Source organism: Tupaia chinensis, unplaced genomic scaffold (assembly GCF_000334495.1).
Source record: "Tupaia chinensis unplaced genomic scaffold, TupChi_1.0 Scaffold000067_2, whole genome shotgun sequence".
NCBI lineage: Eukaryota > Metazoa > Chordata > Mammalia > Scandentia > Tupaiidae > Tupaia > Tupaia belangeri.
In genome coordinates, this window is record NW_006159527.1 from 259,645 (window position 1) to 277,085 (window position 17,441).

Consider the following 17,441-nt stretch of genomic DNA (forward strand, 5'->3'; position numbering starts at 1 on the left):
GTGATTGGTTGCTTTTGGACCAATCATGAGGTGCCAGATATGCAAATTTGAGGGATTCTAGTGGCCAATCAGAGCAAGGTTTCGAAGGTCAGGTTTTTGGAAGGGAACCAATCATGGTAATTGTTTGCTCTCTGAGAAACCTTGGCAGACTCGCTGCTGTGCAGCTTCCCACATTGCTCCAGAATGAGAACTATTTGTTATTTAAGAAAATTTGGGGGCCAACAGATGGCATGGTGGTTAAGACACTGGACTCCCACATAACCAACCACAGTTCTAATCCCAGTCCTGGCTGGTTACTGTCTCACTTTTCCTTGAGCATATATGTCTTAAGGCAAAATTTGAAATCATAATAATAATAAATTAAATTAATAATTCTTTTTTAAAAAAGAAAGCAAATTCAGATCATAGACCATAAATATATACAAAATGTTCTGGAACCTACTCTTTGCCTTCCATGTCAGGTATTTCTCTTAACTAAACTAATTTCCATAAATTGCTGCTTTTTGAAAGATTAATCTTTTTTTTTTTTGAGAGGTTTTTGCTATAGGGCACGTGCGCTCGCCAAACAGACAGAGAGAGAGAGACAGAGAGACAGAAAGTGAGAAATCACTCCCCAGGGAGGATGGCCACGCCGCAATCCCTTCTCCTCCATTCTCCTCTTAGGATCTTGGGCATGCACGCACACGTGCCCAGCGTGAGTTTATGCCACCGGGTCCAGGACGCGAACCGTGGTCGACTATGTGGGAGTCCAGCGACATAGCCATTACGCTAACTGCTGGTTCTGAAAGATTAATCTTGATATCATATTGTAACCATAATTGCAAACAGTTCAATAAATTAGAACTGGTATTTTGAAAATTTATACTTATTTTGATCTGATATTTCAATGAACTTTGCCCTCATTGATCATTCAGACAGTAGCCTTCATTCTAGCTCACTAAATTGGACTGATGATAGATATATGTAATGGCTAGGAAAAAGTCAAAATCATTCCTATCTATACAATAAATTTACACACACATTCATGCACACACTCACATATATAATCTTTTTTTTTTTTTTTTTTTTAAATCATTGGGGTCAGCAGGATCAGCGGATGGCATGGTGGTTAAGGTGCTAGTCTCACATGGCCAATCACGGTTTGAATCCCAGATCCAGTGATAGGTGTGCATGTTTGCCCAAAACCCAGAGAGGGAAATGAAGGAGATAGATTGCAGTATGGCCATCCCTCCTGGGGGTTGTTATTTGATTTCCTTCTCTCTCCCTCTCTGTCTCTCTCTAGTGAGAGCAGTGTCCTATAGTAAAAAAAAAATCTTAAAAAAAAAAAAGTCTCCATTAAACTCACACCAGGTGCGCGTGTGTGTGCATACCCAAGAACCCGAGAGGAGAATAGAGGAGAAGGGATTGCAGCATGGCCACCCCCCTGAGGGGGTGATTTCTTGCTTTCTGTCTCTCTGTCTCTGTATTTCTGGCGAGCACACGCGCTCTATAACAAAAACCTCTCAAAAAAACCCCAAAAACATTTGTTGTCTATGGTTTAATGCCACAGAGTAAGAAAATAAAATAAAGTTGGGGAACCATACTCCTCAACATCATAAAAATAATAAATAATGCAGATATGGATGGTAGAAAAATGATGAGCCTTAACTAATTCAGTAATTTTATTTCTGATTTGTGTAAATACTTTGACAGAACGAGTATATATATATGTTATTTCTGTAGCACTTAATATATTTAAAACATTAGAAATATTTATAGTAAGCGAGGTGTACTCTGGTAATTTTTAACAGGCAAGTAGTCAAAGATGCAAAGATTGGTCATTCCAAGTTCCAGGGTAAAATAATAGGTTTTATGTAATGACACCCCAGTTGCGCATTTGCACAAGACAGAGGAAAGCGTTATCAGTATTCATGTAAGATCCAGAATTTTCTAGACATTAATCCCACAGAAACAGCTCTTGAGGCAAATTTGCCATTTTCTCTTGGAATATTTTGTCAAAGGCTTCAGCTTGGGCTACTGTGAAGTGATTTTTCCAGTCCTCACATATACCTGGAAAAGATGAAACAGACTCAGATCAGACCAGGGATAAGTCTTAAGACCCCAACACATCTCCTCATTGGTCTGTCCCTGTCGTCCCTATGACATGGACATAATAGTCTAAATATAGCAGAATGACCAGCGGCTCTCTGGTGGACCCTTGTACTCCCAGGGAATGCTATCCATTCACACCGCCACCTGCCCGGAAACTATGTTTTACCGTCTCTTCTAACCCTTGCTGGATACAATTCACTGGCAATAATGCCATCTGTATCTCCTATGCCCAGGATCTAGCCACTCCTCACCACCTCTACTACTACCTCTGTGCCAAGCAAACATTCTCTCTCACCTGGGTATTATAATAGATTTGTAACTGCTCTCTCTTCTTTTGACCCGTTTTCTTTTAAATTATTCATGGTGGCTATCTTGGCCTCTTGACAAGCTAAGCCAAATCATGCCACATTCTTGCTCAAATTCTGCAAGGACTTTGGGGTCCACTTAGTATAAGTTCACTTAGTAAGTGGTACCCTACATGGCTGCAGCTCATTCGGCCCCCTATTGACTCTCCAACTCCATCTACGACTATCCACTCATTGGGTCTACTTCAGTATATTGGATTTTAGGTTCTTCCTCCAGCATGCTACATACCCCCACTGTTCAGACCACTTGCATTTCAAGCCCCTGTTTCTTGTGATGCTGTCCTTTCAGACACACCCATGTCTTTTCCTTTTGATGCTTTCAAACCTTCACTTCAATCCAACCCTCTCAGAGAGGTTCTCTCATCTCCCAGTTTAAAACCAAAAGTTCTAATCCTTACTATACCATTTCACTACGTAACACTTATCAAATGCAGTATGTTCTATGCATTTCCTGTCTTGGGGATGTGTATAACATGCATACCAACCATAGATTTTTTGAGAGTTTTTTGCTATAGAGTATGTACGCTTGCCAGAAAGCCAGAGAGAGACAGAGTGACAGAAAACAAAAAATTACCCCCCAGAGGTGATGGCCATGCCGCAATCTCTTCTCCTCCATTCTCCTCTAGGGATCTTGGGGTTGCACGCACATGTGCCCGGCCACTCATATATTTTATAAAGTCATCACACTTTCTTTTTAAATACTGAAAACAGTATTTCAAAGAGTAACTAACTTATGGTATGTACTTAAATATTTGTTGAAAAGATGAATAATAGAATGAAGAGTGTGTACTAATATCTATATTTTATAGATGAGCAAAAAACCTGGAAGATATTACAGTTTTAAAATGATGAAAGTGATATCTTTCAACCCTTTGAGTCATTTTCAATTTCTTTTTTTAGTTTTTCATAGTTTTCCTTGTAAAGGTCTTTGACTTCTTTGGTTAGGATTTTTCCAGGAATCTTTTTTTTTTTAATCTTTGTTTCATTTACCATACACACACACACACACACACACACACACACACACACACACACACACATATATATGATTGCTATACATCATTTAGCTTGCAAAGAGAATTTACCCAAGATGAAATACACCTCAGACCAGCTCAGTTGAGAATAGTATACACGTTATCATCAACAGGTAATAAACCATTACTGTGTCCCACAAATGTCTTGCCTCTTTATTTTCCCCCATAATTTCCTTCCCTATACTCTTTTCCTCTCCCACCCTCCTTCCACACTATCTCCAGTGTCCATAACTATTTTCAATACTTTTATATCCTCCAGTCTTTCAGTATCTACCATAGAGTGTGGGCAGTTGGTATGTATAAAGTGGAGACATATAATATCTTTCTTTCATAGCCTGGCTTGCTTCACCCACCAATAAATCCTCCAGATTTTACCACTTTCTATCAAATGCCAGAGTCTTGTTGTTTTTTTAAGGGTGAATAGTATTCTATAGAGTATATGTGCCACACTTTTTCAATCTATTCATGTGTTGGTGGACATTTGGGTTGGTTCTATGTCTTAGGAATCCTGAATAAAGCCGCAATAAACATTGATGAGCATGAAATTTTCTAACTGAGCATTCTCCTGTCCTTTGGGTATATACCTAGGAATGGAATTGCTGGAACATATGGTAGTTCTATTTGTAGGCCTTTGAGGAACCTCCATATGTTTTCCACAGTGGCTGGACCAATTTACATTCCAACCAACAGTGTAGGAGAGTTCCTCTTTCACCACAACCCTGCCAACACTTACCATTTTTTGTATGTATAATCTTTGCCATTCTGACAGGGGTTAGGTGGTATCTCACTGTGGTTTCAATCTGCATCTGCCTTATGATGAGGGAGGTTGAGCATTTTCTTCATTTGCTTTTTGATGTTTGTATGTCTTCTTTAGAGAGTTTTTTGTTCAGTTCATTTTCCTATCTTTTTATTAGTTTTTTTGTATAAGCCCCCCCCCCCCCCCAAGTAAGCCACTTGAGTTCCCCGTGTATTCTGGTTATCAGTCCCTCACCTGAGGCATAGTTTACAAAAATATTCTCCCATTCTGAGTGTTGTTGGTTCACAGTAATTACTGTGTACTCCTAGGTATCTTACACTTTTTCTGGCTATTGTAAATAGAATTTCTTCCTTTAGTTCTACCTCAGTCTGCTCATTGTTGGCATATAGAAAAACAACATATTTTTGTATGTTGATTTTGTATCCTGCCACTCTTCTGTATTCACTTATCACTTTCAGCAGACTTTTTTGTGGATTCTTTTGGGTGTTCTCTGTAGACAGAAGAAGATAATTTTACCTCTACTTTCCCTATTTGAGTGCCTTTTATTGTATTATCTTTGTCTGATTACTTTGACTAGGACTCCCAGTACTATATTGAAAAGGAGTGAAAAAACTAGGCAGTCTTATCTTGTTCCAATTTTTAGTGAAAATCTTTAAACTTTTCTCCATTCATTATGATGCTTCTGGATTGGAAAAATTAATATAATCAAAATGTCAATTATATACAAATTAATCTACATTTTAGTTGAAACCAAATCAAATTACCACAGATATTCATCACAGAAAAGGAACAACAGAATTTGTCTGGAGCCATAAAAGACTCTGTATTGCCAGCAGATGGCATAGTAGTTATATCGCTGGACTCCCATATGGCTGACCACGATTGAAGTCCTGGGCTTGGTGGCTTGAAATTCACACCAGATGCATGTGATGAGTGCCCTAAGTTCCAGGAGAAGAATAGAGAAGAAAAGATTGTGGTGTGGCCACCCTTGCCCTTGGGGGTGATTTCTTACTTTCCCTCTCACTCTCTCTCTCTCTCTCTCTCCAGCAAGTGCATGTGCAATAAGTTAAAAGCCTTAATAAAAAGATCCTGTATTGCCATAGCAATACTGCCCAAGAAGACTGGAGTAGGGAATATCTCATTCTCTGACCCCAAATTATATTACAAAGCTGTGATAATCAAAAGGGCATGGTATTGGCACAAAAACAGACATGTAGGTCAATAGAATAGAATAGAGAACCCCCAAAATAAACCCCAAAACATACAGTCAACTGATTATTGACAAAAGGGGACCAGAAAATCCAGTGGAGAAAAGACAATCTCTTTAGCAAATGGTACTGGAAAAACTGGGTATTCACCTGCAGAAAGATGAAACTGGACCCCTCTCTCACACCATTAACATAAATCAACTCAAAAATGGATCAAAGATCTAAACCTAACACCTCAAACTATGTAACTTCTAGTGGATAACACAGGGGACACTCTTGGATACATCAGAATAGGCAAAGATTTCTTATGTAAGACCCCCAAGGCACAGGCAATAATTACAAAAATAGACAAGTGATATTATATCAGGTTAAAAAGTTTTTGCATAGCAGAAGAAATAATAATCAGAGTGAATCAACAACCCTCAGAATGGGAGAATATATGTGCAAACTGCCTCAGATAGGCATTGATAACCAGAATATATAAGAAACTCAAGCAACTTGCCCCTACCCCCCAAAAAGATCAATTTAATTAAAAGATGGGCAAATGGGTTGAACAGACAACTCTCCAAGGAAGACAAATGAACAGTCAAGAAGCATATGAAAAAATACTTAACATCCCTTATCATATGGAAGAGGCAAATCAAAAGCACAATGAGGTGCCACTTAACCCCAATCACAATGGCTAAGATTAGAAAAATAAAGAATGATAAGCTGGTGAGGCTCTGGTGAAAAGGGAACTCTCTCTACACTGTTGGCAGAAATGTAAATTAGTACAGCCACTGTGGAGAATGATACGGAGTGTCTTCAAAAACCAACAAATAGAATATGATCCAGTAAATCCACTCCTGGGTATTTACTCAAAGGATAGGAAAACACTCAGTTGGAAGAATATTTGCACGTTCATGTTAATTGCAGTATTATTCACAACTGCTAAGACGTGGAACCAACCTTAATGTCCATGCACAGATGAATGGATTGAAAATGTGTGGCATATAAACACTATGAAATCCCACTCAGCCATTAAAAAAAGTTAAAAAAAATAAAACAATGAGATCCTGGCATTTGACAGAAAGTGGGTGAATGTGGAAGATTTAATGCCAAGCAAAGCATGACAGACTATGAAAAAGAGGCATTGTTTGTCCTCACTTAATATACACCAAATGTCTGCACTGTATGGCAGAAACTGAGAGATTGGAAGGTATAAAAGCATGGAGAGTAATTGTGGATACTAGAGACAGTGTGGGAGAAAGGAAGTAGGGGAGGATGAAAGGAGGGAATCAAGGGGCAAAAGACAAAACATTAAAGGGACACGAAAATAGAAAAGTATCTGTTAATGATAAGGTATATGGTAATATCTTTGATGGAACTAATATACAGTGTATTTATTCTGGGAAAATTCATCTTGTATGATATAATGACATGCAGTGATTGAGTATTAAAAATGATAATAGAAGAAAAAAAGTACAGTATTTTTTACTTTGCCATGGTAATGTCAGAAGATATAAAATCATGATAATTTAAGATTTTCACCATGAATAAAATTGTAGAAATTTTGCAATCTTTTTTTGTTTTTGTTTTTGTTTTTGTCTCATGTGCTGTTTACTTGGATGAGTAAATTACAGAGTCCAACCTTTTAGCAAACAATCTATTTTTTTCAAACAGTAAAAGTAAATGAATAAATAATGAATGTGAACTTGATTGCAAACCTTGTGACACAGAAATCATAATCTTGGAACCAGCAGATGGCATAATGGTTACATGGTTGGACTCTCACATAGTTAACTGTAGTTAGAGTCCCAGACCCAGGGGCTTGAAACTCACACTGGCACGGGTGCATGTATGCTCAAAATCTCAAGAGGAGAAGGGACTGTGACATGTTCATCCCCTCTGGGGGATGATTTCCTACTTTGTGTCTCTCTGTCTTTCTTTATCTCTCCAGCAAGTGCACATGCCCAACAGCAAAAATCTCTCTCAAAAAAAAAAAAAAAGAAAGAAATTATACTTTTAATTAGAAAATTAAGTTATTATTTTATAGATGATTTACATTGATATTTACACATTATATAAGCATATTCAATTCACATGTAATATAACATAATATACAATTATATATAAGCTGATTATATTTAATATAAATATGAACTTCATATTCTTAATTTATATAAATACAAATTATATAGCAAAATGTCTAATATGTAACCAGTATTTTATTAACCTTTATTGTTACTGTCATGCTCATCATTATCTTTACTATTAGAACAATTTTTATTATAGTGTTCTTTTTCTCATGTATCCTTCGTAACACACTGACTTTTGGCAATCCAGAAAGAGGTATCAGAAAGAACCTGGGTAAATTCTATATGACTTCCCATTATTAAATATCCGTCTAGATGAGACAAACCAATATATCTATCTATGTCTTCACCTAAAGTTCTAAATCCTACCTTTCCAAATCCTCCAAATTTAGCAGATGTAGTGTTCTGCTTATTATTTTCTTTATTCCTTGATTTTAAAAAACCTACTGTTTTAGTCTTCTAGGACTGCCATTAAAAAGTGCCACACACTTACTTAGTAACTTCAACAGCAAAAAATCATTTTCTCATGCATTCATTTCTGAATGCAGGGAATCTGGGATCAAAGACCAACAGGAGTGGTTTCTTGCAAGTCTGGCAGAGAACCTGATTAACCTGGTCACCATTTGTACGATGGATGCTTCCTCATATCAAATTGAGGAGAGAGAATCTGAATGACCTTGTATCAGATGACCATCCCAGCCCAAATCATGTTTCCCCAATACCTGAAGCACATACCAGTACCATAAATAGAGACTTCCTAATAAGGGTACACAGGAAGTTCTCTGCATGATGATAAATTAAGTTCATAAATGTAAACACTTCATCTCGACTGTTCTAAATCCAAGGATGCCTTTCATGTATTGATAGATTTTGATCCAGAACATTTCTTTTTACCTTTTCTCACAATTAATGTATTACTATTTAAATATCTTCCATGTAGGAGGGAATAATTGGACATCTTGTTTTTTTTCATAGCCTGGAAAGAGCTATACTTGAGAACTAAGTTCACTTCTTCTGGTTCTAACTTCTTTCCAAGGAATTGACAGATTTTCTCTACACCACTTCTTGTGTCCTAAAAGAAAAAAAAACATATAAAATATAAAGATATCAAAAATGAGGAGATGAGAAGGAAGGAACTGCACAATGAGGAAGAGGAGGAGTGGAAAGAAGGAGAGAGGAACTGCATCCTGAAGTGAGAAGTTATTCAGTGGATGAAAAGAAGAGGATGAAAGAGAAAAGGGTAAAGATGAAAATACAATGGCTATAAAAGATACCATGATCCACATGAATTTTCAAGTACCTATGAATTTAGGACATCTTGATTGTAAAAGACAGAACCTGGGACCAGCAGATGGTGTAACAGTTCCGTTACTGGACTCCCACATGGCCAACCACCGTTGGAGTCTTGGACAAGGTGCCTTCAAAATCACACTGGGTACATGTGCGTGCATGCCCAAGATCCCGTGGAAGAGAAGAGATTGTGGCATGGTAATCCCACCTTGGGAGTGATTTCTCACTTTCCCTCTCACTGTCTCTGTCTCTCTCTCTCTCCATCAAGCACACACATCCTAAGGCAAATACCTCTTTTAAAAAAATCTAAAAGACAGTATCTGGGGTCACTAACTAGACTTTATGATGACTTCTAGGCAATGATCAGGATTAAACAAGAAGGTTCTAGGTAATCTTGATAAAGATTTAAGAAATTAGAGGTGTCAGCACATGGCATGGTTAATAAGGCACTGGACTCCCACATAACGTGAACTCCATGGTTCGAGTCCTGTGGCTTGCTTTCTCACTTTCCTTCCCTCTCTGTCTCTGATGAGTGCACATGTCCTATAGCAAATTTTAAAATCATAAGTAAAATTAAAGAAATAATTCATTAATGATGAAAAAATTTAACAGATTGATTTCAAATCTTAACTCTGCCATTAAATAATACTGTTTTCCACAACTAACATTTAAATAACACAGATAATTTTACATATTCTTTGTATGTTATTTCAATAATTAGTATTTGGTGTATAATCCTGGCAGATTATGGCAAGAAAAGTCATTCTTCTAACCAGATAGGCTTTACTTTGAGTCATTTGCTTTTCTCTTAAAACTATAATTCTTTATGGGACCAGCAGTTGGCGTAATGGCTATGTCTTTGGACTCCCATGTGGTAGACTACAGTTTGAGTTCCAGACCCAGTGGCTTAAAACTCACGCTGGGTGCATGAGTGTACAATCCCACGATCCTGAGAGGAGAATGGAGGAGATGGGATTGCGGCATGGCTATCCCTCCTGGGTGGGGGAGGGGAGGGGAGGGTAATTTCTCCCTTTCTGTCTCTCGGTCTCTCTTTGTTTCACTGGCAAGCACATGTGCCCTACAGCAATAACCTCTCAAAAAAATTCCTATATTGCTTTAACATTTTTCATCATTCTGTAAACTCTTGTTATTATCAAACAATAAGAAACAAAACTATGAACAAACAAAATTTAAATAAAAAGAAAACTAGAACAAACAAAACATTTAATAGACACAAAAATGAACTGCTATTTGTTGATGATAATGTACATGGTAATGTCTTTGACTTGACAATTATGCACTGTATTCATGCTGGGGAAAAACCATGTTACACACCATTAAGATTTACAGTGATTAAATATATTTTTAAAATTTATTAAATTAAAAAAGACACACAACTATAGAAGTAATTAAATAAAAGTTCACTGTGTAATTAGAAGGAAGGATTACAGGAATGTATGGGAGAATGTGCCTGATGTTATTTATCTTGTTACAGAAGGCTTTTAGGTAACGGAAGGATTCATACAGAGGTCATGGAGGATTCGACTGAGATGTAACCAGGCAAAGGTAGTAGGAAGTAATATTTGTCAGGTAAAAACAAAAGTCCATGTTTGTGTTATTTTCTCTTTTCTTTAAAGTACCAAGTTTAAAGGTCAAGTTCTTATTCCAGTGGTCTAAACATACTTAAGGATTTTAAGCATTATCTGACAGCCTTGTCTGTCCATCTTGTGTCACTCACTAGAGTACTAACTTAGACTCTGAAATATCTAAAGGTTGGTTTCATGCATTCCTTTATTTTTGTCAGTTGAGCTCAAATGTCAGACATTTGGACACATCTCTGGAACTAAACAATTTTTATGTACTCCCATCTTCTTCCTGAGCCCCTACTTAAAAACAGGTTAAGAGAAATATCACATGTCCTAGCCACAGAAAGTTTTGCAATCACTAGGGTGGATATAAGCCCTCAAACTCTGCCTCAATACATGAGAAAGGTCCCTTAGATGTAGGAAGAGCAAATAGAGAAGAATAGATGAAAAAAGAACATTGAGCTTGGGAATGGTCAACCAGAGGCAGTGCAGTGAAGACTAGGCAGCTAATTTCACAATTGATAACCCTTCGTGAGATTAAACATTGCTGGGAATGTGAAATGGAGACACAGAGGAACAGAGGGAAGTTATAGGAAGTGAACGTTATCTAGAAAAATGATAGTTACCCGTTTCATCTCTTCATAATTCAGTATCAGGAAGTTTTCCCTCCCTTTCATGGTCATCCAGTCACGAATATGGTCAAACCATGATCCATATACCACTGCATGGGGGAAGGCCGAAAGAGTATTTGATTATATAGTCTATGGAAGCAGGGTTCCAACCTGTTATGCTCACTCTTCACATCCAACCACCTGCTTTATTAAGATATAATTGACAAATAATTTTGTATATATTTATTGTTTTTTTTTGTGGTGAGAACATATACATTTTTCTCTCTTAGTGATTTTCAAGTATACAATATATTCTCATTAACTCAGTCACCATGGTAAAATAATAATAATAAAAAATAAATTAAAATAGAGTTCCTGAACTTCTTACCTCCTAACTGAAATGTTGTAAACTTTGGCCAACATTTCCCTAACCACTCACAGCCCCTAGTAACCACCACTCTATTCTCTGCTTCTATGAATTCATCATTTTTACATTCCACATGTGAGATCATGCAGTATTTGTATTTTTGTGACTGGCTTATTTCACTTTAACAGGTTCATCCATGTTTTTACAAATGACAGGATTTTCCTTTTTTTAAGATGGAATAATATTCCATCGCCATGGACGTTTCACATTTTCTTGTCCATTCATCCATTGATGGATATTTAGGTGGATTTCATATCATGACCATTGTGAGTAATGAGTGCGGGAACACAGATATCACTTTGTTATATCGATTTTTTTTTGAGTATGTAGACAATAAGCAAACTGCTGCATCATATGGTGGTTCTATGCTTAATATCTTGAGAAACTTGCATAACAATTTCCTAGGGGTGTAAAAATTAATATTCTCACAAATAGTGTTCAAGAGCCTCAATTTCTTCACCTCCTCACCAATACTTGCTACCTTTTTTTTTTTGAGAATAAGTATTCCTTTTTATTTTAATTTTATTATTTCTTATTTATATTTAATTGTTGTACATCTCTGATGACAATAACTATTCTAATCGATGTGGAGAAACATCTCATTTGTGGTTTTGATTTGAATCTCCCTAGGGATTAGTGAGGCAGGGCATTTTATTTAGATATCTGTTGGCCATTTATGCATCTTCTTTGGAGGAATTTCTACTTAAATCCTTTGCTCATTTTTTTTTTAACTGGATTGGGTGTATTTGCTTTAAGTTATTTAACTTTTAAAATATACATTTATTGGATATTAACATCTTAAGATCTATGGCTTGGAAATATTTTCTTCCATTCCATTAGTTGTCTCTTCACTCTTGATTGTTTCCTTTAGTGTATCCAAATTTTAGTTTGATATAATCCTATTTGTCTCTTTTATTTTCTTGCCTATGCTTTTGGAGTCATATTTAAAAAAAATCATTCCCCAGACCTATATCATGGAGCTTTTCTCCTATATTTTGAATTAACAGGCTAACATGTTCAGGTCTTAACTTTAAATCTCCAATCTATTGTGAAATTATTTTTCTCTAAAGCATGAGATATCACTTTTGGAGCATAGACAGGAAGCCACAGCCAGGAAGCCAAGTGTTTATGATGATTCTGAGTAATGGGCAAAACTCTATACTTAATAATCTCCATTCTCTTTCCCAGATGGTGAGGAATAGATACAGTCAGAGATGGGGATCAGAGACAAGGTGCCCAGCATTTAAGAGAACCAGATCTCACTTGCTTAAATTGACACCCTTCAAAATCTCTGTAACTAAATTTGTCACAGCCTGAGGAACCGACCTCAGATAATCTTTGCAATTTTGGCTTCCACCATCCCCAGCACTCACTACTTTCCAGCCACACTGACTCAGCATACCTAACAGAATCCTGCCTCAGAGACTTTACACATTCCTTTTCCTGAAAAGTACTACTTCCCAGGTCTTCTCATTCACCATTCCCTTCTCACTCAGGTCTTAGTTGCCTTGAAAGAGAGTCTTGCTTGACCACTAGCCTCAAAGTAGGACCCTCTTAATCACTTTTAGGTGATCACTTTGGGTATTTCATTCTCAGTATTTAGCTTTTGCTGTCTTCATGGGTGGAGAGTCACTGCACGACAATTTCATCACTGCACGACAATTTCATCACTGCACAAACAGTTCATACCATAGTCCCTGGTACATAGTAGGACCTCAGTTAATACCTGTAGCACAAAGGAAAGATGATGACAACAAATACACAAACAGGATGCTAAGGATTTTACACTAGTACAGTTTTAAAAGATTAAAATAAAAAGGCACCATAAAGAACATCACTTTTAAAAGAAATCAACTGTTGATAAGGTAGTTTTTGTGCCTCCTGTATCCTATAGAAAATTTGTCCATTGGCAGCCTCTGACTCTAGGCTCAAGTATCAAGGAAAGGTTCACAGCAATATCTCAAGGCTCTCCTGACTTTGTGAAGGATATGCTGAACATGTAGGTGGGCTTTTTGCAAAACTAAATCAAGTCAGAGAACAATATCTCCCCTTACATGAATTTTCTTGATAACAACACATAATCTTAATCCCCCAAACTTCTCTTAAGATATTTTTTTTTACTTTTTTTTTTTTTGGAGAGATTTTCACTATAGGGTGCGTGCGCTCGCCAGACAGACAGAGAGAGACATAGAGACAGAAAGCGAGAAATCACCCCCCAGGGTGGATGGCCATGCCACAATCCCTTCTCCTCCATTCTCCTCTCGGGATCTTGGGTGGGCACGCATGCACACGCACCTGGTGTGAGTTTTAAGCCACCGGGTCCGGGACGCCAACCACGGTCGACTACGTGAGAGTCTAGCGACATATCCATTACGCTAACTGTTGGTTCCCTCTTAAGATATTTTTACTACAGCACACTAGTTCTGGGGATTTAGTACCCCACTGTCAACATTAAACGGGTCATCTTGAAAATAAATAAGCAGAGAGACACTGGAACTAGATGATATATAATAAACCAAATGGATCTGACAGACATTTACAGGACACTTCACTTAACGACTAGAAAATATACATTTTTCTCAGTCCCACATGAAATTTTTTAAAACTGACCGCATAATAGGGCATAAAACAAGTCTTTACAAACTAAAGGTATCTTTTTATACCTCAATGGAATTAAACTTGAAATTAACAACTGAAGGGGCCTTCAAAATACACAAATACAAGGAAACTAAGCAATTTACTCCTGAATGACTTAGAAAATGCTGAATAAATTAAGAATTAAATTGAAAAAAAAAACTTGAAATGTCTGAAATGAAAACACAACTCTCTAGAATCTCTAGAACACACTAAAAGCAGTCCTAAGTAGGAATTTTATAATAATTAGTCCTCATGGGACCAGCAGTTGGCATAATGGCTGGACTCCCATGTAGTCAACTATGGTTCAAGTCCTGGACTCACGCCGAGTGTGTGTGTGTGTGTCCAAGATCCTGAGAGGAGAATGAAGGAGAAGGGATTGCAGCATGACCATCCTCCCTGGGGGGTGATTTTTCACTTTCTGTCTCTCTGTCTCTATCAGTCTTTCTGGCAAGTGCATGCGCCCGGTAACAAAAACTTCTCCAAAATAATAATAATAAAATAATAATAATAATTAGTTCTCACAAGAGAAAAAAAAATAGAAAGATAAGGGGAAAAAACTAATGATGCATCTCAAGGAACTGGGAAAAAAAAAGAAATAATAAAGATTAGAGCAGAAATAAATGAAATAGAGAATAAAAGAACAACACAGCAATATCAATGAAACAAAAACCTGTTTTTTTTTGAGAGGATAAACAAAACCAACAAATGATTAGCTAGACTAAGAAAGATAAAGGACCCAGATAGATAAAACCAGAAATGAAAATGATCACATTACAACAGATAATAAAGAAATTTTAAGAAGCCCTAGATAATATTATAGGAGATTATATACCAAAAAATTGGAAAGCCCAGAGAAATAGACAAATGTCCAAAAATATACCATATACCTAGAATGTACCAGAAAGAAAAAGAAAGCCTGAAGAGACCAATAATAAGTTATGAGATTCAGTCCTTAATAATTAGTCTCCCAATTAAAAAAATCCCTGATCCCAATAGCCACATTTCTGAATTCTATAAAACTTTTAAAAGAATTAGCTCCAATGCTCCTGAAACTATTTTTAAAGATCCAATGGGATGGAAGGAACTCTCCCAAACTCATTTTATAAGACCTCCATCATCTTGATACCAAAAGCAGACAAGGATACAATAAAAGAAAACTACAGACCAATATTCCTGATGACTACAGATGCAAATATTTTTAGTAGATACTAACAAGTGGAACCCAACAGCACAGCAAAAGGATTATACATTATAACCAAGTAGGCTTTATCCCAAAGATACAAGGGTTGTTCAACATGTGCAAAACAATAAATATAATGCATCATACTAACAGAAGAAATATGATCATATTGATTGATGCAAAAGAAAGCATTTGATAGAATACATCCCATCATGGTTAAGACTATCACCAAGCAAAATAAAAGACACATTTTTCAACACAATAAAAGCCAACTATGACAAACACATAGCTAACATCATACCAAATAGGGAAAAGCTGAATACTTTCCAACTAAAAACTGGAACAAGAATAGGCCATCATCCATTTTCTTGACTCCTTTTCAATATAGTTTTGGAAATCCTAGCTAACACAATCCAATAAGAGAATGAAATAAAAGACATTAAAATATAAAAAGTAAAATTGTCCCTTTTTTGAATATGACATAACTATAAATATAAAAACTAGAAAAAAATTCAGAAAATAAACTTCTAGAAGTATTAAATGAATTCAGTAAAATTGCAAGACACAAAACCTATAGCATTTTTAATACACCAAAACTGAATGGACTGAGGCAGAATTGAAGAAAGTAATCCTATTTATAATAACCACACACACATGCACACACACACACACCAATATTTAGGGATAAATTTGACCAAAGATGTAAAAGGCTTTTCCAAGGAAAACTATGAAAAACTGAAGAAATAAATTAAAAATAATTATAAAATTTGTCTGGAATCATAGAAACCCCATATCACCAAAGCAATACTGTGAGAAAAGAATAAAATGGAAAGCATTTCACTACCCAAATATGCTACAAAGCTGTGGTAATAAAACAACTGTACTGCCACAAAAACAGACACACAGATAAATGCAACAGAATTGAAAATCTAGAAATAAGCCCAAGAACATGCAGCCAACTGATTTTGACAAAGGTCATGAGATAAGTCAGTGGAGAAAAGAAAGTATTTTTGGCCAATGGTGTTGGGAAAATGGATATCCACCTGCAGAAAAAAAGTGAAACTAGAAATGAACATTTAGCTCTCACCATTAGCATCTCTACCCACTAACAAAGTCAATTCAAAATGAATTAAAGGGTTAAATGTAAAGCCTCAAACTGTAGGACTACTTGTGGAAAACACAGGGGAAACACTAGAGGACGTTGCATAGGTAAAGATTTCTTTAATAAGCCTCTAGAGCACAGGCAAAAACTCCAAAAATAGACAAATGAGATTACATCAAGGTAAAAAGCTTCTGCCCCACAAAAGAAACAAACAATAAATTAAAGAGACAACTCACAGAATGGGAGAAAATATTTGCCAACTATACTTTAGATAAGGGATTAATAACCAAAATACATAGAGAACTAAAGAAGTTCACCTGCAGAAAAACTAATACTCCAATTTTAAAATGGGCACTTGATCTGAATAGACAACTGTCAAAAGAAGACATACAAGTGGTCAGAAAGCACATGGAAAGTTTTCAACATCTCTCATTATAAGAGAAATGCAAATCAAAACCGCAAATGAGGTATCATCTAACCCATCAGAATAACTATGTTCAAAAAAAGAAAAAAATAAAGAACAAGTGCTGAAGAGGCTGTGGTGAAAAGGGAATCTTCCTGTATTATTGGGATTGTAAACTAGTACAGTTACTGTGAAAAACAATATGGAAGTTCCTCAAAAATTTACAAATAGAACTACCATATGATTCATTATCCCACTACTGGGTATTTAACATAAGGGCAGGAACTCACTCAGTGCAAAAGATATTTGCACATCCATGTTTATTGCAGCATTATTTACACATGCTAAGACATTGGCACAACGTTAGTGCCCACTAACTGATGACTGGATATTTTAAATGTGACATATATACACAATGGAATACTACTTAGTCATGAAGAACAATGAGATCCTGTCGTTCAGTACAAAGTGGTAAAATCTAGATATATGTGAAGTTAAACAAGCTAGACTATGAATCCAAACACTACACCAACTTTGGAAAGTTTTCAGCCATTATTTCTTTAAATAAGTTTTCTGATCCTGTGTCTTTTTCTTCTTTTTGAATTCCTATTATTTGAATACATGATCTTTTTTTTCTTCTTTTTTTTGGAGAGATTTTTTTTTTTTTTTTTTTTG

The 17,441-nt window shown here is 36.3% G+C and overlaps 1 protein-coding gene and 1 long non-coding RNA gene across 2 annotated transcripts in view; one reads left to right on the forward strand and one right to left on the reverse strand.

Annotated features, from left to right (window-relative positions):
- Positions 1-1,648: 1,648 nt before the first annotated feature.
- The window catches only part of LOC102469211 (bile salt sulfotransferase), a 35,898-nt gene continuing 20,105 nt past the window's right edge, over positions 1,649-17,441 (reverse strand). The window contains exons 4-6 of the mRNA XM_006142182.3: positions 11,033-11,127; positions 8,425-8,602; positions 1,649-2,049 (exon numbers count right to left, since the gene is read on the reverse strand). Of these exons, the coding sequence (XP_006142244.1) occupies positions 1,937-2,049; positions 8,425-8,602; positions 11,033-11,127 (386 nt within the window). The 3' untranslated portion in view covers positions 1,649-1,936. The remainder of the gene's footprint in view (positions 2,050-8,424; positions 8,603-11,032; positions 11,128-17,441) is intronic.
- LOC114005617 (uncharacterized) lies at positions 8,985-11,044 on the forward strand. Its single transcript, XR_003547447.1, has 2 exons — positions 8,985-9,018; positions 10,316-11,044. It is a non-coding gene; the product is annotated as an uncharacterized LOC114005617 (long non-coding RNA).